This window comes from Pleurodeles waltl, chromosome 11, assembly GCF_031143425.1.
Source record: "Pleurodeles waltl isolate 20211129_DDA chromosome 11, aPleWal1.hap1.20221129, whole genome shotgun sequence".
In the NCBI taxonomy this organism is placed as follows: Eukaryota; Metazoa; Chordata; class Amphibia; order Caudata; family Salamandridae; genus Pleurodeles; species Pleurodeles waltl.
This window is the reverse complement of record NC_090450.1, coordinates 379510649-379533789: the sequence shown is the minus strand read 5'-3', so window position 1 is coordinate 379533789 and position 23141 is coordinate 379510649. Positions and strand designations below refer to the sequence as shown.

General features: G+C 46.2%; 1 protein-coding gene across 2 annotated transcripts in view; it reads left to right on the top strand.

The window, feature by feature from the left end:
- YEATS2 (YEATS domain containing 2) overlaps positions 1–23141 on the top strand; it is a 1667962-nt gene that overhangs the window by 1096624 nt on the left and 548197 nt on the right. For both annotated transcript variants that reach the window (XM_069213699.1, XM_069213698.1), the window contains 2 exons: positions 5310–5499; positions 6692–6826. In XM_069213699.1, the coding sequence (XP_069069800.1) occupies positions 5310–5499; positions 6692–6826 (325 nt within the window). The remainder of the gene's footprint in view (positions 1–5309; positions 5500–6691; positions 6827–23141) is intronic.

Here is a 23141-nt window from a genome sequence, read left to right as displayed (position 1 = left end):
TGTTATACATGATAAAGAGGAAACCTTGGAGCGTCTCGGTGATCAACACATTGCTTAAAATAAAGACACAAATGATTGAAAAATATGGAATGGCCGGGAATGGTCTTAATAAACCAGATGAAAGTGGGCTTTGTTGTAAATTATCTAATTCAGTCTTCTGTACTATGAGAGTTTTTTAGTAATACTTTTCTGACAAATAACAGTTGTTCTGTAAATTTGATTCTATAAATACTGATGTTCCTGTATAGAATCACATGTTGCAATTGTCTGCAAATGATTATTGCGATAACTTATTTTCATGTCCAGCTGTGATTTTCTGTATGGTGTGAATATTTTTAGAGCATGCAAAGGGCCCTTCTGCTCTGGCCCTTGTTTGCAATCTAGTATTTTTCACCAGTTGTCCTCCATATAGTTTTCATCAGTGGTCCTCCACATGGTAGATGCAGGTATGACTGGCCCGTTTAAATCACGTAACCGCATGCTTGAGGTGTTTGCCCGGATCGTCAGTTTACCAGGTGGGCCCGTTGTTGCAGTCTAACAGTTTCTACCAACAGGTTTCCAAATCGGAAGGTGAAGCGGTGACTGGCCGGGCCATACCATGTGTCCATGTGTCTTCCAAGTCATAGGTCCCTCCTCCTTCTGCATGTGAGACAGGAGATTTTCTAGTGAGCAGCCCTACATGAGTGGAGCGCTTTACTCTAAGCAACAGCATTCTTTGCACCAGCCGGTGGACCCACCTTCACATTTCCAGACCTTTGGCCGGATTTGAGTTTCTTAGCAACGTACTGAGACAAGGTTAGGCTTTACACTGAGTCTCTGAGCCCCAGTATGGCAGATCACAGTTGTACGTCACACCTCACCTTCCAGCAGTAAGTTTACCTCTAGCTCACTACCTTACAGATAACTTAGTTTGAGATAACATGATTCTCATGAATCTGGATGTATTATAGTTGCCTTAGTATTTTGGAGTCCTCTTTCTTGGCCCAATCAAAATGACGCAGGTGGATTGGGTAATCTTGTTTATATGAGGTACCTCCAGTTTTGAGTATCTAGGTGGTATTTAGGCTCCCCTCCCCAACGGTCATATGTATTTTTACTTTGACAGCTCGACAACCAGCTCTTGGCTCACTCTGTTGCGGTCCCTCACCCAGGGTGGCATGCTTAAATTAGACACTGAAAATAACCACACTATATATGAGAAAATATGGCACAATGACACATGGTCTCTGCATGTTCAACATTTTTTTGAACAAAAAAATAAATAAATATTTAATAGCACCGGTTTAATATAATGTGAGTTACATTTAAAACTTACTGTATTGCAACAATTCTAATAGACCATAAATACAATCTTTAGGTCTTATTTCTTCCAATGTCCTGAAGAGGCTCATAACGCCTTGACATCCTATTTGGAGGGATCCCCAACAAATTTGAAAACTACTTTTACAAATTGTCATGCACAGCCTAAGAAATAAGGGAGCTAGGAGTGCCAGAGCCCGTTTGATATGTAGGACCACTTCTTCCTGTGAACTTTATGTTCATACATCGTTTTGAAGAAACAAAGTATATTGGAAGACTGAAGCATATTTTGAGATTACTCTTTGAATGATATTATTAACCCCTTCGCTGCCAGACTTTGTGGGTGGGATCCCCTGGAGGAGACCATGAAATTAGCCAAAAGACAGTGAATTGTTATTTTTTTATTTTTTTTAAGTGAAAAAGGGCTGCAGAAGAAAGCTTGTTGTTTTTACCCCCTGAAAATGATATCAACAAAGGGTTTGCAGTGCTAAAATCACCATCTTCCCAGCTTTCAGGAAAAGGCAGACTTATCAGAAAACCACATTGTTCACCACAATTGTGGCATTTTACTGGGAAATACCCCATTTTTACTATTTTTTTTGTGATTTCAGCCTCCTTCCAGTTAGTGACAGAAATGGGTGTGAAACCAATGCTGGATCCCGGTCAGCTAAACATCTCTGAAATTCTGAATTCAGCAAGGGGTCATTTGTGTAGATCCTTCAAAGTTTTCCTACATAAAGTAACAGGTAAAATAAAAAAAATATTGAAATTGAGGTAAAGAAAAGAACCATTTCTGTCCACGTTTTCTCACATAACTTTTTCCAGCTGTGGCAGATTTTTTAAAGCAATACTGTTACGTCTGCTATACTCTTCTGTTTGCGGGGATATAGGGGGCTTGTAGTTTCATCAAGAACCCTAGGTACCCAGGTACGATAAAGGAGCTGCACCTTGCAATGGGTTTTCATTGAATACCGGGGATACAGCAATTAATTTGCTCAAATATAAAGAGTGAAAAATAGGTATCAAGGAAACCTTTGTATTTCCAAAATGGGCACAAGATAAGGTGTTGAGAAACAGTGGTTATTTGCACATATCTGATTTCTGGGGACCCCATACTAGCATGTGAATTACTGGGCATTTCTCAAATAGACGTCTTTTTTTACACAGTGCCTTACATTTGGAAGGAAAAAATGTAGAGAAAGACTATGGGCAATAACAAGTGTTCTACTATTCTGGGTTCCCCCAAGTCTCCCGATACAAATGTACCTCACTTGTGTCGGTAGGCCTAGTGCCCGCGACAGGAAATGCAACATGGACACATCACATTTTTACATTGACAACTGACTTGTTTTTTGGAAAGTGACTAGCTGTGGATTTTGGTCTCTAGCTCAGCCGGCACCTAAGAACACCTACCAAACCAGTGCATTTTTCAAAACTAGACACCTAGGGGAACCCAGGATGGGGTAACTTGTGGTGGTATATCCAGGTTCTGTTACCCATAATCCTTAGCAAACCTTAAAATTTGGCAAAAAAAACACTTGTTCCTCACATTTCATTGCTGCAAAGTTTTGGAATCTGAGAAGAGCCACAAATTTCCTTCTACCCAGTGTTCCCCCAGGTCTCCCGATATAAATGGTACCTCACTTGTCTGGGTAGGCCTAGTACCCATGACAGGAAATGCCCCAAAACACTATGGGGACAAATCAAAATTATCAAAATCAAAACTATCTTTTTTAGTGGGGGGGCACCTATATTTTTGTTCCTGAGCTCAGCAGCCATTTAGGGAAACCTACCAAACCCAGACATTGCTGAAAACTAGACACCAAATCCAGGGAGTTGTCTTGCATGGATCCCCCAGTGTTTTCTTACCCAGAATCCTCAGCAAACTTCAAATTTAGCTAAAACAAATTCTCAATTTTCCCACATTTGTGTGGGATCACCTCACTGGCACAAATTTCCTACCACCCAATGTTCCCCTCAGTCTCCTGACAAAATTAATACCTCACTTTTGTAGGTGGGCCAAATGCCTGTGACAGGGAAGCGCCAAAAACATGTCAAAAATGAGGGGGAACCAAAGCAGGTCCAAAAAGGAAGTTTGGAAAAAAAATTAGGCTGACAAGTGGGGCAGAATTTTTATCTGTATAGATGCGACAATCTGGGTGGTAGGAATTTTGTGGAGTCCTGCAGATTCCGGAAGGTTCCATCACAAAAATGTGTGATTTCAAACAAAGTTGGAGGTTTGCTGGGCATTGTGGGTAAGAAAATGGCGCGGGATACGTGTGAAGCACACCGCCCTGGACTCACCCAGATGTTTAGTTTTCAGAAGTGTCTAGATCTCATAGATTTTTCTACATGGCAGCGTGCCAAAGTCCCAAAAAGTGCAGCCCACACCATTCCAAGTGGGACGATTTTGAGAGTTAGCCAAGCTCTCTTGGCCCAAATGTATAACAAAACCCAAATGCCCTATTGCTTGCTGTGGCATTAGATGTTTTAGTGTGCTGACGTCATTAGATGTCACTGGGGTGAGTTGTTGAAGGGGAAGCGATTCCTCTTCCTTCCCTGCCCATGGAAGTGGGCCGGGTGCAGGACGAGCTGGTCTCGTCCTCGGCACACGGCAACCGTGGCCGAGGGCGAGACCAGCTCATCCAGGGCACCCGAGGGGTTAATGTACCTATAACGTATACTGTTTTATATTTTGTCTGCATGTATTATATGTAGTCAGACGTGTGTGTGTGTATGTATATGTATGTGTATATATATATATATATATATATATATATATATATATATATATAATGTTAAATTGTTCTTACTTCATTTTCTGAGATTGTGTATGGTGCGTATTTAGGTAAACAAGAAACAATACGAGCACAGGGACCTCAGCTTACATGAAATAATACTTGATTGATTCATTTGGTGATAGAAATACACCAGCAACCACGGTATGTTCCCACCGTTGATTGACTGTATTTGATCATTCGTTTCCACTATTTTTGTTCTTTTATTTCTGTATTCTGGACAGTCAGGTCAGTCATGATGGACACTTTGCCCATTCGGTTCTGCACAACTTTGTGGTCTAAATCTATTTCACAGACCAACCTCCGGGGAGGCATTACTTGAGTATCTATTCTAAGGTAAGGAGTCTGTGGGTAGAAGTATCTATCAGATAAACAAGTTACTTGCTTTCGGTGTCACCTTATTTGGTAAAGACTGTTTTTAGCCACAAATTGAGGATTGTGTGAGGGTTACCCTTGCAAGGGCCTAAGGATTGCATACCAGTTTCAGTGTGCCTCATAGCTCCATGCCTATGGTGTGAAAGGTTGTGAAAAGAAACTGTCAGCGTGCTAGGGTGGCACCTATGTAGGTGCTGCGCACGTCACTTCTGACTCCGCTGACATTGAAACAAATGACGCCACTTACCAGCATGCAGGAGTATTGCTAGAAACTTTTAGCATCCTGTCTTACACCTGGGGAATATTCTAAGAGAAGGAATCAGTGGCTAGATAGAGTCTCTACCAGATAGACTTAATCAAAGGTAGGCAACTTTTACTTCAGGTCCTTGTTACAGGGAAGGACATTTTCTGTGTATGAAAGTAGAGGGGTGTAAGGATCTAGTACGTGTGTCACTGTGGTGAAGTAACTGTACTTAATTCAGGAAGACCTGATAAGAATATATTTGATGGCAGTTGATGGTGGTGATTTGTGATGGTGACTTAGTTTGGAGTGAGGCATATGAGTATGTTCCATTCTAGATTCTGAATTTTGTTTTGGGTGGGTTTTTTCAATGCAGAGTAGATTTTAAAGATGGAACTTAACTAGTTATGCTGAGATTTGCGTCATTGATCACTAACTTCACTTATAATGACCACAGCTGCTGAAAACACAGTCCCTGTGACTTATATGGTTTGCTTTTCTTATTATATATGTTTTTGTTGTTGCTAATGCAGAACTGAATGTAAAACATGTTAAAGATGATTCAAGAACGGCTATTTTTTCTCCTGTTGAAACAGGTAGATGCGGCACACTCCATTGCATCCTCTGCAGCGCCTTCCACATTCAAGGCATTTGGACAGCACATATTAGTGAACCAGGTCCAGAGTGGAGCACCAGCAGCTAGTAAGCCCGGCATGGCTACTGTTGTAAGTGCTTCATCATTGATATCAGCAGCCTCCGTTGTGAGCGGCAGAGCATCCACACCAGGTAATGGGAATGTTCTCTCTGCCTTTAACATGAAAGACTGAAGACTTTAATAGTAAACCTTTATTTCAGTCCGCCATTTAAAATGCCATTGGTTTCTGTCAAGTACTTTAGAAATATATGCTTTTTATTGCGACACTTCCTATTTGCATCAGAAACCTCCTCTCCAAACTATTAGGCCAACCAATAACCTAATGAGGCAGTCTTTTCAAGCTTTCCTAAAATTTCTATTTCTATTTTTTTTTGGGTGTCTGTAATCATTGTGTTTTCTTGTAAGTAAATAAATAAAATAATAAAAGTTTGTACTGTGGTGACTAAAGTTTGTGAAAATTCCACCTGCCAGACTCTACAGCATCACAACGATTAAACATAGTCATGGTTCATATATGGATTACGGGGTAAAAATCCTTAATAAAGGGGGGTGCAGAATGTTTTGTGATAGGTAAACTGGTATTGGACTGGGGCTGCTTCTTTCCTTCAGTCTTTGTTAGGAAAAGAGGAAGAGGGTTGGTACTTCTCAGTAAACTGTATTTTCAGTATAAGAGATCTTGGTAGGTTTTTTTGCCTCTCAATTGGTGCGCCTGGTAATAGTCAGCAGTGCACTGAGTGAAGAATGGCAGATGGATTTATGAGCCCTTCTGCCATACTTTGGGTGAAGTTTGAAGGTGGTGTGAGCCTCAGCAGCTTGTCTTTGGAGAATATTGAGTTTGTAGCTTGTCCTTGACTGGTATATGTTAGGAGGAGGTGGTGGTACGAAGCAGCTTATCTTTGAGAAATGGTCAATAAAAAGCATGTATATTGACAGAGCGTGGGAAAGCAGTGAAGCTTTACAGCTTGTGGCCAGCTTTAGATTGATAGAGGTATCTGATAACTTGTGTTTATTTGATGTCAGAATGGAGAGAGGCTCTGTTGTTTCCTAGCAGCAGTTGTCCGTATTGGTAAAGGGAGGCAATGAATCTCTAACCTCATTCTAGCAAAATAGTAAGAGCTGGGATGGATGTTGGTGCTATCTTTAATGAGTGAAGTGATGCCTATCTATTTAGCGAACAAGAGTTGGTGATCATCTTCTGTAGAATTTATTTCAGAAATGGGAAAGGATAGCAATGATTGTCAGTCTTTGGAGAATGTTGGGCTTTTGTGGTGGTTCTCAGTAGCCCATCTTTACTGGTTTCACAAAATCTCTCTTTTACTTTAGGGTTGTTGAAGATCCACTCCAATCAGTCAAGTTCACAAAAGGCTGTTCTGACCATCCCCACCAGCCAGATGAAGCACCTAGGTGGAACCACTGCTTCTGCAGAGGTGCAGACCATGCTGATTCCAGTAAACAAAGGTAAAATGCAGTGAGTTCTGCAACTGGGTTTCCTTCTTAATTTATCTTCATTAACCTTCTAAGAAGTATTCTAATTAATGTCCTTTGTGGAGAACACAATATAAGCTGATTGTGCTTGCATACAGCATTTATCACACACACGTGCCCATCAGCTGTTTGTGCCCCTAGGATATATGCAACATTCAGAGGCATTTGTCTCTGGGGCATATCTGCCTCTCTTCATTCCTGCCCTGTGTACAGACTTCCCTAGAAATTCTTTTACTTCTACCTCCCAGATGTATGTGAAATGCTCACTGGATCCATGTGCACAGGAACTATGATGTGCTCAAATTTCCAAATACAGACGTCCTACTTGGTGCAAAGGAAACCATGAATAGAACCAGCTTTCAATAGGTTGCATGACTTCCCTATAGTAGAAATTTCTGTAATTCATCTCATAATTACAGGGGAATAATGACTGATATCTACCTTCATTTGACTGTAGTGCTCTAAGATCTGTATGGTCCTGGACCTTTTCCCCCCCTGACTCTTGCCTTTGTCCCTTTTGAAGTACACAAAACCAAAGTATACAAAACTATGTATTGGGATGCGGCCCAGAGCATTCACCAGTACCTGAGAATAATTTGAGCAATCCATGCATCACCTTGTTGTTTTCACATTTGACTTCCTAGGTGCCATGTGTATGCCCAGATGTGGGTCACGGGCTCACTGTGCCACTGAAACCAAACTGTACCTGGTTTAAAAAAAAAAAGCCCTAACCAAGGCAAAACCGGTCCTAGGTTGCTTGTGTCTGGCAGTTTCGGCTGGACAGTTCCCATGAGGAGCAGGGTCGTCAGGATATGATTTGCATATGGCTGAGTCCAAACTGAGATGACATGGTGGGCAAAAAACGAAGGATTGGGATGCAGCTCAGCACCAGTGCCAGTGGCTAATATTAATTTGAGCATTCCATCCACCACCTTGTTATTTTTCCATCAGTCCCCTTGACGGCAGTGGGGTCTGTTAGGGCTTTGAACCTAGTGTGGACTATCCTTACCAACAATCATAGTCTGGAATTTCAGGATTCATCCTGGGATTGGAAACTGGTTTCTTTCAAATGATTTGAAAAATATTTGTGTAGAATAGATGGAGTAGGAATGGACTAAACAGGAGAGCAACCATTGTTTGACTCAAAACTATGTTAGCTGTATCCTCTGTCCAGGCAGTTTACCTATTTTTTCCAAGCCACATTCCTTCTCCTATTCAAGTTTTTTTTTTTACACCAACATATTTAGCTCTGTTTCATGGCAATATTTACTTCCCGTTTATTGCTGCATACCAATCTGAATTAGAGCAGCAAATCGCAAATTTTAATTCTACAGATCACTCTTAAGGCTCAACACTTTATAAAACAAGCATTAGCATAGCCAATAGGTCTCGCCTTTGGGACCTTATAATTTTTTAGTGTAGGAAGCTGGCTCTGAATATACTATATCAAAGTGAGATAGTGTGCACATAGTCAAGGGGTACCCCAGAGGCTTAACAGAGGCTAAAGTAGATAATACTAATGCTCTGTTTTGTGGTAGTGTGTTCGAGCAGTTAGGCTTATGCAAAGCATTTGTTGTACACACACAGACAATAGAAGAAGCACACACTCAATGACTTAACTCCAGACCAATTTTTTTTATATAGCAATAATATATTTTCTTAATTTATTTTTAGAACCATAAGATTCCAGTTGCAGGTAAGTAGCTTAAAAGTTTCATATTACACAGAAGTATCAACAGTACTTTGTTTGAAATGGGTACGCAATACAGTTATTGGATTATTGGCAATAATCTGTTTTAAAAATGGACACAGTACAATTTTCAGAAACAGTTCCTGGGGGGAAGAAACATTAGATTGTTTTACAGATAAGTACAACACTTTCAGTCTCCAGGTTTTAGGAAGTCCACCGGTTGGGGTTCAAGTTAACCCCAAACACCCACCACCAGCAACACAGGGCCGGTTGGGTGCAGAGGTCAAAGTTGAGCAAATTTAACCTGGGCTCCTATGGATACTGGGGGTACTCGGAATCAGGTCTGCTTGCAGGTAGGTACCTGCGGCTCGGAGGGCAGACTAGGAGGGATTAGAAGAGCACTGAAGGGGCCACAAGTAGGCACCAAACATACACCTTCAGCAGCACACAGGTGGCTGGGTGTAGGGTGCAAACAGGACGTCGGGTTTTCAATGCTGGTCCATGAGGAGACCCCTGGGGGTCACTCAGAGGCTGCAGGCGAGGTCCAGGGGGGTGTCTTGGGCACACCACTGGTCATACAGAAAGGAGGACCGCCTGCTGAAGGCAGAGGCACCGGGAGTCAGTTCCTCCAAGGCCTGGGGGCTGCGGGTGCAGTGTGTCTTTAGATGTCAGTTGATCTTCGTCCGGAGGTTCGCGGTCAGGGGGTGTAGGTGGCTGGCCTGGTTTGTAGAGTGTGCCTAAGGTACTTACACCTTATACCAGGTCGAGTTATGCCTTATTAGTGAAATGTAGGAAGTGTCTAGAAGGTAGGCTGTCTAGAGGTAGCTGTAGGCAGAGCAGCCAAGGCTGAACTAGGAGACATGCAAAGCTCTTGCAATACCACTGTAGTCACACAGTACTTACACACAAGAAAGACAATACTCCGTGTTACCAAAAATAAAGGTACTTTATTTTAGTGACACAAGGCCAAAAATATCTTAGAGGAAATACCTCCTTCTGGAGGTAAGTATTATACACAATATATACACTAGTAACCAACATCAGGTAAGTAAACAGTCCTAAAATAGTGCAAATATTGAAAATCACCATAGGTTACAATGGGCCTGGGGGGGAAACACAAACCATATACTAAAATAGTGGTGTGCGAATGTCGGTTTCCCACCTAGTCAAGAGTAGTGTGTAGAGGGACGCTGGGAGTGTAAGAAAACACCAAAGGTAAGTAAGTACCCCACCCCAGAGCTCAGGAAAGCACGAGTAAAGTACAGCAAGTTTCCTCAGAACACACTAGAAGTCGTGATAAAGAATCATGCAAAAACCAAGCAAGACTGCAAGACACCAGTAATGGATTCCTGGACCTGAAGACCTGTGGAGAGAGGAGACCAAGTACAAGAACAGCTGAAGAGTCCAGGAGTAACAGGAGCCCCTGCCAACCCGTATGAAAATGCAAAAGTGGAACCTCCGGTTGGAAGAAAAAGTCAGAGATGCACCAAAGAAGACAGCTGTAGGTTCCTGCTGGGTGCAGGAGATGGCCCACGTCGAAGAGATGAATTCAGACAAAGGGATCCCACGCCACCGGAGGACAACTCAGGGAGCTGAGCATTGCAGGATAGAGTGTTGGGGACCTGGGCTACGCTGTGCACAAAGGATTCCTTGGAGAAGCGCACAGAAGACCTAGAAGCTGCATAACAAGCTGTGGACAGGGGTACTGCCTGGCACGGGGAGGCAAGCTCTTACCTCCACCAAATTTGGACCTTTGGACAGTCAGGGTCACGTGGGTCCACCACCTGTGTTCCAGGAACCACGCTGGTCGCCAGGAGAGGGGACCCAGAGTACTGGTTGTCGCTGCAGAGAGGTTCCTGCTGAAGTAGGGAAGTGACTCTCTCACTCCACAGGAGATTCCTGCGGTCCTTCTGATGCAGGATGAAGACAGGCAGACCTCGGCGCGCATGCAGGACCTGGAACCTGTTTCAGTTTCCGGCAGGAGCTGAAGTTACAGAGTTGCAGTAGCTTTCTTGGATACTTTGTTGCAGTTGTAGAGTTCCTGGAGCAGTTCAGCGGTTGATCTGACAGTAGAAGGTGAAGCAGAGGATTCCTGCTGGAGTCTTGCAACCCGAATCTGAAGAAACACCCAGAGGAGAGAGCCTAAATAGCACTCAGAGGGGGATTGGCTACCTAACCAGGTATGAACCTATCTGGAGGGGTATCTGACGTCACCTGCTGGCACTGGCCACTCAGATGCTGCCAGAGTACCCTGACCGCCCTGAAAACAAGATTGCAGAACCCAGGGACACCTTGGAGGAGCTCTGGGCACCAACCCTGGGGGAGTGATGGACAGGGGAGTCGTTACTACCCTTTCCTTTGTCCAGTTTTATGCCAGAGCAGAGACTGGGGGTCCCTGAACCGGTGTATACTGGATTATGCAAGGGGGCACCATCAGTGCCCTTCAAAGCATTTCCAGAGGCTCTGGGAGGATACCCCTCCCATGCCTGTAACACCTATTTCTAAAGGGAATAGGGTGTAACACCCCTCTCCTAAAGGAAATGCATTGTTCTGCCTTTCTGGGATTGAGCTGCTCAAGCCCCAGTAGAGCCTGTCTGTGAGGTGGCAGCAGCTGGGGCTGCAGTGAAAACCTCAGAAGGCTGTTATAGCAGTACTGGGGGGCCATGGTGGAGCCCCCAGAGTGCATGTGATTGTGCAACCAATACTGGAATTAGTATTGGGGTACAATTCCCAGTTGTTAGACACCTTACATGGCCATATTCGTAGTTACCACTGTGAAGCTATATATAGGTATTGACCTATATATAGTGCACACTTATAATGGCGTCCCACCCACTCACAAAGTCCGGGAAAATGGGCCTGGACGACCTGGGGGCACCTCTGCTAGTACAGGGGTGCCCTCACACAGAGGTACTATGCACCTACCCTTCTGGGTCTGAAGGCTAGACATAAAGGTAACTTATAAGTGACCTGGTGCAGTGAAAATGGCTGTGAAATAGTGCTTACACTATTTCACTCAGGCTGCAATGGCAGTCTTGAAGAAGTGTTTGTATACGTTCTTTATGGGTGGCAAAGGAAATGCTGCAGCCCATAAGGATCTCCTGGAACCCCAATGCCCTGGGTACCTAGGTACCATATACAAGGGACTTATAAGGGGGTCCAGTATACCAATTTGGAGTGGAATACTGGGTTACCAGTATGTAAGTCCAAATTTGGAATCCGAGCGAGCATAAGCGCTGGAGTTCTGGTTATCAAGACTCCGGTGACACAGTTAAGCATACTGACAAAAACAGTGAAACAGACTGACAAGTAAGCCACAACCTATAAGCACTTGGGGTCCTGACAAGCAGGATTCCTGTGACACAGTAAAAACACACTGACAAACAGGCCGAAAATGGGGTAACCATTCTAGAAAGAGGCTACTTTTTCATGGGATGGGGGGGGGGGCTCGGGATTCCCTCTGCAGGTCGTCGTGGAGAGGTCAACCCAAGGTTGGGCAGTTGCTCACCATGGCCTGGGGACCCTCTTTTGCATGTGTGGACCACCTGGTCACGGGCCGTGGGTGTCGGTTGCACAGGGGTCAAAGCCCACGCATCCATAGTGAGGTGGGAGTCCTTCGTTGTAGGTTTTCTTAGACAGAGCCGCTGTTCTCTGCAGTTCTTGTTCCTTTTGGATGCAGGGCAGTCCTCTGGAGTTGGGCAGAGGTCATCGGTCCCGCTGGAGTTGTCCCTGGTCATCGGTCCCGCTGGAGTTGTCCCTGGTCTTTTGCAGGTTCTTTGAAGCTGGAGACCGGCCAGTAGGGCTGGGGCCAAAGCAGTTGCCGCCTTCCTTCTTCTGCGCTCAGGGTTTCAGCTTAGCAGTACTTCTTCTTGTAGGTCGCCAGCAATCTTGTGAGTGGGGTTTAGGGAGGCCCTTAAATCCTAGATTTAGGGGCGTTTTAGGTATCAGAGGGCAGCACCCTCCTTATGCCCACTCCCTTTGGGGTGGGGGGTACAAACCTAATCCTATTGGTCCCTGTCCTCCAAACGAAGATGGAAGATTCAGCAGGGAGGGGGTCACCTCCGCTCTGGACACCTTAGGGGTGATCCTGGCTGGGGTGGTCACTCCTCCCTGTTTTCCCTAATTTTCCCGCCGGACTTAACTCCAAAAGTGGGGCTTAGTCCGGGGGCAGGCACCTCTACTAGCTGGAGTGCCCTGGGGCACTGTAACCCCAGGCTTGAGCCTTTGAGGATAGGCTTTGTTTCTGACCACAGAGTGCACAAAGGCACTCACCCCATGTGGTCAGAAACTTGTCTGAATGTGGCAGGCTGCCACAGAATGGTCAGTCCTACACTAGTTGTTTGGCTTGGATACAGGGTGCATCTCTAAGATGCCCTCTGTGTGCTTTTTTGTCAGTAAATCCCACACTGGCATCAGTGTGGGTTTATTGTGTTGAGAAGTTTGATACAAAACTTTCCAGTATTTATTGAAGCCAGCATGGAGCTGGGGAGTTAGTAATGACAAACTCCCAGACCATATACTCAGTATGCCCCCCACTGCACTTACAATGTCTAAGAATGGACTTTGACATTGTAGGGGCATATTGGTAATGCAGCTTTGCCCTCACCTGTCGTCTAGTGCACAGTGCCTTAGGGCTGTAAGGCGAGGTGACTTACCTATGCCACAGGCAGTGATTTGTGGGTATGGCACCCTGAGAGGGGTGCCATGTCGATTTTGTCTTTTTGCAGCTTGTCTGTGCTGGTGGGGAGAAAGACAGTGTGCATGTGCTTGATGAGGGGTCCCCTAGGGTGGCATAATACATGCTTCAGCCCTTAGATACCTTCCCTGGCCACAGGGCCCTTGGTATCATGGGTACCGTTTATAAGGGACTTAACTGTGTTCCAGGGTTGTGCTAATTGAGGAAACAAAGGTACAGTTTTAGGGAAAGAACACTGGGGCTGGGACCTGGTTAGGACGGTCCCATCCCACTTTCAAACAAAGTTGGCATTAACAATAGGCAAAATGTGTGTGGGGGCAGTAACCATGCCAACAGTGGCACTTTGCTACATTTAGCGATGTAGCACAATATCCTGAGTGCTGTGTCGCCAGGGATTGGAGACATCTCGAGTGACTTGGGCAGGAGATTGCAGTGTATAGCTAGGTAAATTGCCACTGAACAGCTTAAAAAATATATTTTGAAATGTAGATTATACATTAAAAAGCAAAACTACGAAAAATAAACTTTGTCAAAAAGGCATCGTAGATTTCTTTCATGACAAGGGCTTGGGCTGTGAGTCGTATTGAGATCTCATTCACCAGATGCCCCACCCCTCCCCCAATTAAGAAATTGCTTGACAATATAGTAAAACTCGTGAAAATTATTATAAACCGTGATACAAGGCAAAATCTTTCTCATCAGTAGGAAGTCTTCCAGGTCCACTACTTAAGTCACTAGGAACGTCAGGCATGGCTTTTCTTTGCCTTCTGTGACATTTATCTGTGGTTTATGAAAAAGCTATAAGTCCCAAAATGCAACTTAAAACAACTGGACTGACAAGTTAGTTACGCCTCGGCCTAAGAAACATTGCAGGGCTGTCAGAAAGACGTCATGACGTCAGACTCGTAAACAACAATTGGTGCTAATGTTATGAAAATAAACTGCTGGTGCGCTGTGAACTGAAGCTTGTGAGCCAAACAACCATCCGTCACAGTAAATTAAGTCTGCATCTGCCTGCTGCAAGGAACAGCCCCACCGGGTTAATTTCTTTGCCATGTCAGGCACAACCCACATTCCCCCGTCGCCTGAAACAGAGTAGATCAATGGGCTTGCCTGTGTGCCTGTAGCTGAACTCTGCATGCCACTGTCACACCTGAAATAACCCTGCCTGCCTGTAGTGGCTATGGCGGGACGTTCCTTGGACTGTGCCTGCAAGTCTCAATTACTCAAGACGTGTACTTCCTGGACCTGTGCACGCCTCCCGCGTGACCAAATAAAAAATAAAAAACACAAAACAGGACACGTGCGCCAACCGTCCACGTCCTGTCCCCAACGGGCAGTATGAACTAGTTGGTGGAGGGATGGAAAGCAAGATAAAAGGGTGCGGGGGCGACATGAAGCAGCGATGAGGTGTGACAGATCGAGATAAAAATGGGCACCGCACTGATCCAGGGAAAAGCTTGTTCCAGTTAAAACCAGCACAGAAAGTGTTATCCATGGTTTTTTTTTTGCCAGCAGTTTAGAGATTGCTAGGAAAGTAAACATACAACACTCCCTATCTTGTAATTAAAAGAAGCGAGGCAGCCATTAAGTGGGCATCATGCATCCCCAAACAGTGGAAATAAATAAAAAGAGATTCGCAGGATGCGTGTGCAGTGTGGTGGCCGTCCCTGAAGACGAGCCAAACGGGGGGAAAAAAATGCGCAGACAAACATGTACATTAAGAACAGAGTAAGCGTACATGTAACAGGGGCAGTCTCATGGGAGGAAACCAAGCAACAATGGAGGGACAAATCCAATTAAGTGACCAGTAAAAAAAAAACACGCTTTTAGGCACTACAAAGAACCAATTACAAGCAACTGGCAGCAATGGATGTGCACTTCTAGTGCACAGAGTTGATAACTGCATGTCTCAGAGACAGCACATGCGCTGCCTAGGCGAGACCTAAAAATGTCTGCAAGACTCAGTCATTGTACCTCCTATAGAGTTAAAAATTGAATAATTTATTGCTTGCAGTTGTAGTTTGTGTTATTTGTTCTAATTATGGTATTATTTTTGATTGTAGTTCTAGACCGGAATATAGCTCAATTATGGGTCTAGTTACTAATTAGATGCTGTTACTGATCTGCTTTTTTCTGTGCAGCAGCGCTGCAGGATCATATGTCCTAGCCTATATTATTGATGGTTAAACTCTGCGTTCGATGGCATGTGTAGCTGCAGATACACATGCTATGCATTAGGTCCGCCATCTAGTGTTGGGCCCATAGTGTTACAAGTTGTTTTTCTTCTAAGAAGTCTTTTTCTGTAGTCACAGGATCGAGTGACTCCTCCTCTTGGTCATAGTGCACATGGGCATCAACTCCTTTGTTAGATTGTTTTCTTTCCGCTGTCTGGTTCCGATGTGTTTCCTCTCGCTCCAAGACTTTCGGTTCGGAAACTTACTCTAACTTTATTCTACCGTCGGTATTGTTTCGATTGCGTTTTCATCTAATCGAGCCGATAGTACCATCAGAAATGAGAAAATGCCCTTTCAGGTGCTCACGCCCTACTCGTGCCTTTTCAGGCCTACCATGCCACACCCTGTTGGATCGGGCTCCATTCTCGTTCTGTCCTCGATGCCACGCAAAATTCCCTTACACCGATCAACACCGTGGTATGTAATCTTTTCTCTCTCTTGAACATCGAGAGGAAGATTGTTCCATTCGAAAAAGACACTGCGTGACCTGAGAGCATGGAGACTCAAGATGGCGTTGAAGCATACAGTGTCCACCGACACCTTAGAAGAAGAGCAGGCACAGGCGGCTGTTTTGATTCAGGAAACTGACTCCGAAGCAGACTCAGATGAAGTCAGCCAACCGATCACTGCGGCTCAGCATGTGAGTACATCTGCCCCTACGCCCACTTCCAAGAGACCTTTTAAGACCTTGGGTGCACCACTGCCAGAGAGCCATGGTTCCACCCAAGGAAAATTGTCGGCGACCGACCTGGTTCGGTGCTGAAAAAGGACAAATCACCACATCAACAGGCCACACCTTTTTCGATACCGGAGTTGAGCAAATATATTAAAAGCTCCACATCCGAGCCGACGTCCGCACTCTTCGGAGTCGACATCCCGCTTAGGAGCTGAAATCACAGGCTGTATCTTCAGGACCGAAAAAGTTAGCTACCACTTTGGAGCCGAAAAAATCCTTTTATACAGAGGAACAAGGACTTTCAAGCCTATTAAAATACTGCTCAAAGACAATTGATGAACAATCCTCTAAAGGAGTTAAAACATCAGAATATAATTCTGAGGACTCTGCTACTCAGCCAGTCCTTGAAATCATGGACTCCAAACAAAGAAGGATACATATACATAAGGTGACGGGGAAAATCATTGCTTCACCTCCTCCACAAACCAAGAGAGGCTGGCATTTCAAGAGACTCTTGACACTGCTCCACCACCAGCAAAGGTATTTAAAACAAAGGAGAAACCATTACCTTTACACATTTCTCCACCACATTTGCCACAACTTTTTCTCTCCACCACCTACTACCCCACCACCATTGCCCTCACCAACACATTCTTATACATATTCACATGGATATTCAGTGGACCCCTGGGACTTATATGACCCAAGTTCTGTACCACTAAATCACTCAGACCTCTATCCGTCCACACCTTCACCACCAGAGGATAGGACGGCTTACACTCAGGTCATTTCTAGAACCGCTGCGTACCATGGAGTTCCGATGCATGCTGAGCCTTTGGAGGAGGATTTTCTTTTTAACTCATTGTCCTCCATTCGTTCACATTACCAGTGTTTACCAATGCTGCCTGGTATGCTTAGACATGCAGAGGACATACTTAAGGAACCTGTTAAGGCTAGGGTTTTAACCACAAGAATAGACAAAAAATACAAGCCTGTGCCAACAGACCCAGTTTATATCACACAACAGGTACCACCAGACTCTATTGTAGTCAGTGCTGCAAGAAAAAGGGCCAATAGTTAATCTTCAGGGGATACCCCTCCCCCTGACAAGGAAAGCAGACGGTTTGATGCTGCTGGTAAAAGGGTAGCTACACAAGCAGCTAACCAATAGCATATTGCCAATTCACAAGCCCTGTTAACAATATATGACAGGGCACACTGGGATGAAATGCAAGAATTCTTCAATATTTACCAAAAGAGCATCAAAAGAGAGCACAAAAAATTGTTGAGGAGGGACAAGCAATCACCAATAATCAAATCAGATCTGCTCTTGATGCAGCCGATACAACAGCTAGCATAACAATCGGTAGGCATGCATGGTTAAGATCTTCTGGGTTTAAGCCAGATATCCAACAAGCAGTGCTCAACATGGCCTTTGATAGGCAACATCTATCTGGACATGAGGTTGACACAACTATTGAGACATTCAGGAAGGACTCTGACACTGCAAAAGCCATGGGAGCCCTATACACTGCACCTTACCGGGGTTCCTTTTGTAAACAGCAGTTTAGGGGAGGTTTCAAGCCCCCGACTACAGAGGCTTCCACCTCACAGTCTAAACAAAACCAGAAGTACTATCAAAGAGGATCATTTAGAGGCTCTTACAGAGATCAACACTTTATAGCCATAGCCAAATTTCAAACCTCAAAGTGTGTCACCACTCCCCCAAAACAGTGACTTCCTCAATATCCCACAATCCCACACATCTCCTGTGGGAGGCAGACTACAGCAATTCCCCTCTCAATGGCAAACCATCACCACAGATAAGCGAGTACTTTCAATTATCCACAATGGTTACTGCCTAGAACTCATTTCTACTCCTCCAAACATTCCCCCTGGCTCTCACACTGTCCCCAGTACACAACATTCTGTTACAGTAAGAAGTGCAATCTCTATTACAAAAAGAAGCAATAGAAACAGTCCCAAAATCGCAACAGGGAACAAGAGTATTTACTCTCAGACCCATTCTGGATCTCAGACCTCTAAATCTATATATCCTGTCAGAACATTTTCACATCGTAACTCTGCAGGACGTAATTCCCCTACTACAAAAACCTTTTATTGATGCCAGTTATGATTAAATGTGTGCTGGGACCCTGCTAACCAGGCTCCACCACCAATGATCTTTCCCTAAACTGTACCTTTGTTCCCACAATTGGCACAGCCCTGGCACACAGATAAGTCCCTTGTAAATGGTACCCCTGTTGCGAGGGAAGGTCTCTAAGGGCTGCAGCATGTCTTATGCCACCCTGGGGACCCCTCACTCAGCACATACACACTGCCTCACAGCTTTTGTGTGCTGGTGGGGAGAAAATGACTAACTCGACATGACACTCCCCTCAGAGTGACATGCCCACCTCACACTGCATGTGGCATAGGTACGTCACCCCTCTAGCAGGCCTTACAGCCCTAAGGCAGGGTGCACTACACCACAGGTGAAGGCATATGTGAATGAGCACTATGCCCCTACAGTGTCTAAGCAAAACCTTAGACATTGTAAGTTCAGGGTAGCCGTAAAGAGTATATGGTCTGGGAGTTTGTCAAACACGAACTCCACAGTTCCATAATGGCCATTTGGTATCAAACTTCTCAGCATAATAAATGCACACTGATGCTAGTGTGGGATTTATTGTAAAATACACCCAGAGGGCATCTTATAGATGCCCCCTGTAGGAAGTTGGCTCTGTATATACTACTTCAAAGTGAGAAATAGTGTGCACAGAGTCCAGGGATTCCCCTTAGAGGTAGGATAGTGGCAAAAGTAGATAATTCTAATGCTCTATTTTGTGGTAGTGTGGTCGAGCAGTAGGCTTATCAGAGGGTAGTGTTAAGTATTTGTTGTACACACACAGGCAATAAATGAGGAACACACACTCAGAGACTTACTCCAGGCCAATAGGTTTTTATATTGAAAAATATATGTTCTTAGTTTATTTTGAGAACCACAGGTTCAAGATTTATAGTTAATACTTTAAATGTAAGGTACTTCACTTAGATACTTTAGGAACTTTGAATGAAAACAATATCATGTACAGTCTTTGTAAAAATGGCAATAAGCTATTTTCAAAGTAGACACAGTGCAAAAATCAACAGTTCCTGGGGGAGGTAAGTAAAGGTTAGATTAGGAGGTAAGTAAAACACTTACAAGTCTCAGTCCTGGGGCATAGGCAGCCCACCGTTGGGGGTTCAAGGCAACCCCAAAGTTACCACACCAGCAGCTCAGGGCCGGTCAGGTGCAGAGGTCAAAGAGGTGCCCAAAACACATAGGCGCCTATGGAGAACAGAGGTGCTCCGGTTCCAGTCTGCCAGCAGGTAAGTACCTGCATCCTCGGGGGCAGACCAGGGGGGTTTTGTAGAGCACTGGGGGGGGACACAAGTAGGCACACAAAACACACCCTCAGCGGCAAAGGGGCGGCCGGGTGCAGTGTGCAAAGCAGGCGTTGAGTTTCAGGTAGGAATCAATGGAGGGACCCGGGGGTCACTCTAGTGGTGCAGGCAGGCACGGGGGCTTCTCGGGACAGCCATCACCTGGGCTAGGCAGAGGGTCACCTTTGGGTCACTCCTGCGTTGAAGTTGGGTTCCTTCAGGTCCTGGGGGCTGCGGGTGCAGTGTTGGTTCCAAGCGTCGGGTCCCTTGTTACAGGCTGTCGCAGTTGGGGGAGCCTCTGGATTCTCTCTGTAGGCGTCGCTATGGGGGCTCAGGTGGGTCGTCTCTGGTTACTCATGGGCTCGCAGTCGCCGGGGAGTCCTCCCTGAGGTGTTGGGTTTCTGCAGGTCGAGCCGGGGGCGTCTGGTGCAGAGTGTAGAGTCTCACGCTTCCAGCGGGAAACGTGAAGTCTTTGGAAGATGCTTCTTTGTTGCAAAGAAGTAGCTGGTTTTGAGCAGGGCCGCTGTTCACGGGAGTTTCTCTGTCCTGTCGTCCAGGGAAGTCCTCCGAGGCTTCAGAGGTCGCTGGTCCCTGTCGGATGCGTCGCTGGAGCAGGTTTTCGAATTTGGAGACAGGCCGGTAGGGCTGGGGACAAATCAGTTGTCGTCTTCCTCCTCCTCTGCAGGCTTGTAGGTCAGAAGTCCTTCTTTCTTCAAGTTGCAGGAATCTGATTTCCTGGGATCTGGGGAGCCCCTAAACACTGAATTTAGGGGTGCGTTTAGGTCTGTGAGGGCAGTAGCCAATGGCTGCTGTCCTGGAGGGTGGCTACACCCTCTTTGTGCCTCCTCACCTCCTCCCTGTGGGGAGGGGGGCACATCCCTAATCCTATGGGGGGGAATCCTCCAATCTCAAGATGGAGGATTTCTAAAGGCAGGGGTCACCTCAGCTCAGGACATCTTAGGGGCTGCCCTGACTGGTGGGTGACTCCTCCTTGTTTTTCTCATTATCTCCTCCAGCCTTGCTGCCAAAAGTGGGGGCAATGGCCGGAGGGGGCGGGCATCTCCACTAGCTGAGATGCCCTGGGGCGCTGTAACAAAAGGGGTGAGCCTTTGAGGCTCACCGCCAGGTGTTACAGTTCCTGCAGGGGGAGGTGAGAAGCACCTCCACCCAGTACAGGCTTTGTTACTAGCCACAGAGTGACAAAGGCACTCTCCCCATGTGGCCAGCAACATGTCTGGTGTGTGGCAGGCTGGCGGGAACTGGTCAGCCTACACTAGAAGTCAGGTATGTATTCAGGGGGCATCTCTAAGATGCCCTCTGGGTGTATTTTACAATAAATTGCACACTGGCATCAGTGTGCATTTATTGTGTGGATAAGTTTGATACCAAACTTCCCAGTTTTCAGTGTAGCCATTATGGAACTGTGGAGTTCGTGTTTGACAAACTCCTAGACCATATACTCTTATGGCTACCCTGCACTTACAATGTCTAAGGTTTTGCTTAGACACTGTAGGGGCATAGTGCTCATGCGCATATGCCCTCACCTGTGGTATAGTGCACCCTGCCTTGGGGCTGTAAGGCCTGCTAGAGGGGTGACTTACCTATGCCACAGGCAGTGTGGGGTTGGCATGGCACTCTGAGGGGAGTGCCATGTCGACTTAGTCATTTTCTCCCTACCAGCAAACACAAGCTGTGAGGCAGTGTGCATGTGCTGAGTGAGGGGTCCCTAGGGTGGCATAAGACATGCTGCAGCCCTTAGAGACTTTCCCTGGCATCAGGGCCCTTGGTACCAGGGGTACCAGTTACAAGGGACTTACCTGAGTGCCAGGGTTGTGCCAATTGTGGAGACAAAGGTACAGTTTAGGGAAAGAACACTGGGGCTTGGGCCTGGTTAGCAGGGTCCCAACACACTTTCAGTCATAACTTAGCATCAGCAAAGGCAAAAAGTTAGGGGATAACCATGCCAAGGAAGCATTTCCTTACACCCCCTGAATCCCAGTCCGACTCCTAGTGCTAGGCTGACTAGTTTCTGCCAGCCTGCCACAAGCAGACGAGTTTCTGGCCAAATGGGGTGAGTGCCTTTGTCACTCTGTGGCCAGGAACAAAGTCTGTACTGGGTGGAGGTGCTTCTCACCTCCCCCTGCAGGAACTGTAACAACTGGTGATGAGCCTCAAAGGCTCATGCCTTTTGTTACAGCACCCCAGGGCATCCCAGCTAGTGGAGATTCCCGTCCCTCTGGCCACTGCCCCCACTTTTGGCAGCAAGGCTGGAGGATATAATGAGAAAAGCAAGGAGGAGTCACCCATCAGTCAGGACTGCCCCTAAGGTGCCCCCTGCCTTTAGAAATCCTCCATCTTGAGATTGGAGGATTCCCCCAATAGGATTAGGGATGTGCCCCCCCTCCTCTCAGGGAGGAGGCACAAAGTGGGTGTAGCCACCCTCCAGGACAGTAGCCATTGGCTACTGCTCTCCTGACCTAAACACCCCCCTAAATTTAGTATTAGTATTTAGGGACAACCCAGAACTCAGGAAATCAGATTCCTGCAACCTGAAACAAGAAGGACTGCTGACCTGAAAGCCCTGCAGGCACGACGGAAGGTGACAACTGCTTTGGCCCCAGCCCTACCGGCCTGTCTCCTGACTCAAAAAAACTGCAACAGCGACGCATCCAACGGGGACCACCAACCTCTGAAGCCTCAGAGGACTGCCCTGAACCTATGGACCAAGAAACTCCAGTGAGCAGCGGCTCTGCTCAAGAACAAGCAACAACTTTGCAACTTTCTTGCAACTTCTAAAAGATTTCACTCTTCCCGCCGGAAACGTGAGACTTCACCCTCTGTACCCGACGCCCCCGACTCGAGCATCAGAGAACTAACACTACAGGGAGGACTCCCAGGCAACTGCGACCTTGTGAGTAGCCCGAGACGACCCCCATAGCGACGCATGCAGAGAGAATCAAGAGGCTCCCCCTGACCGCGACTGCCTGTAACAAGGAACCCGACGCCTGGACCAAGCACTGCACTCGCAGCCCCCAGGACCGGAAGGAACCGAACCTCAGTGCAGGAGTGACCCCCAGGCAACCCTCTGCCTAGCCCAGTCGGTTGCTAGCCCGAGAAGCCCCCCTGTGCCCTGCCTGCACCGCTAGAGTGACCCTCGGGTCCCTCCATTGAATCCAATACAAAACCCAACGCCTGCTTTGCACACTGCAATCGCCCGCCCGCCCCTGTGCGACTGAAGCTGTGTTTTGTGTGCCTACTGGTGTCCCCCCTCTTCCCAATGCCTCCCCCCGCCCCAGTGCTCTACACAATCCCCCTGGTCTACCCTCCGAAGACGCAGGTACTTACCTGGATGCAGACTGGAACGGGAGCACCCCTGTTCTTCATAGGCACCTATGTGTTTTGGGCACCTCTTTGACCTCTGCACCTGACCGGCCCTGAGCTGCCAGGAACTGAGTCCTGTAATTGTTTTACTTACCTGACAAATTAACCATTACTTACTTTACCCAGGAATTGTTGATTTTTGCACTGTGTCTACTTTTAAAATAGCTTATTGCCATTTTAAC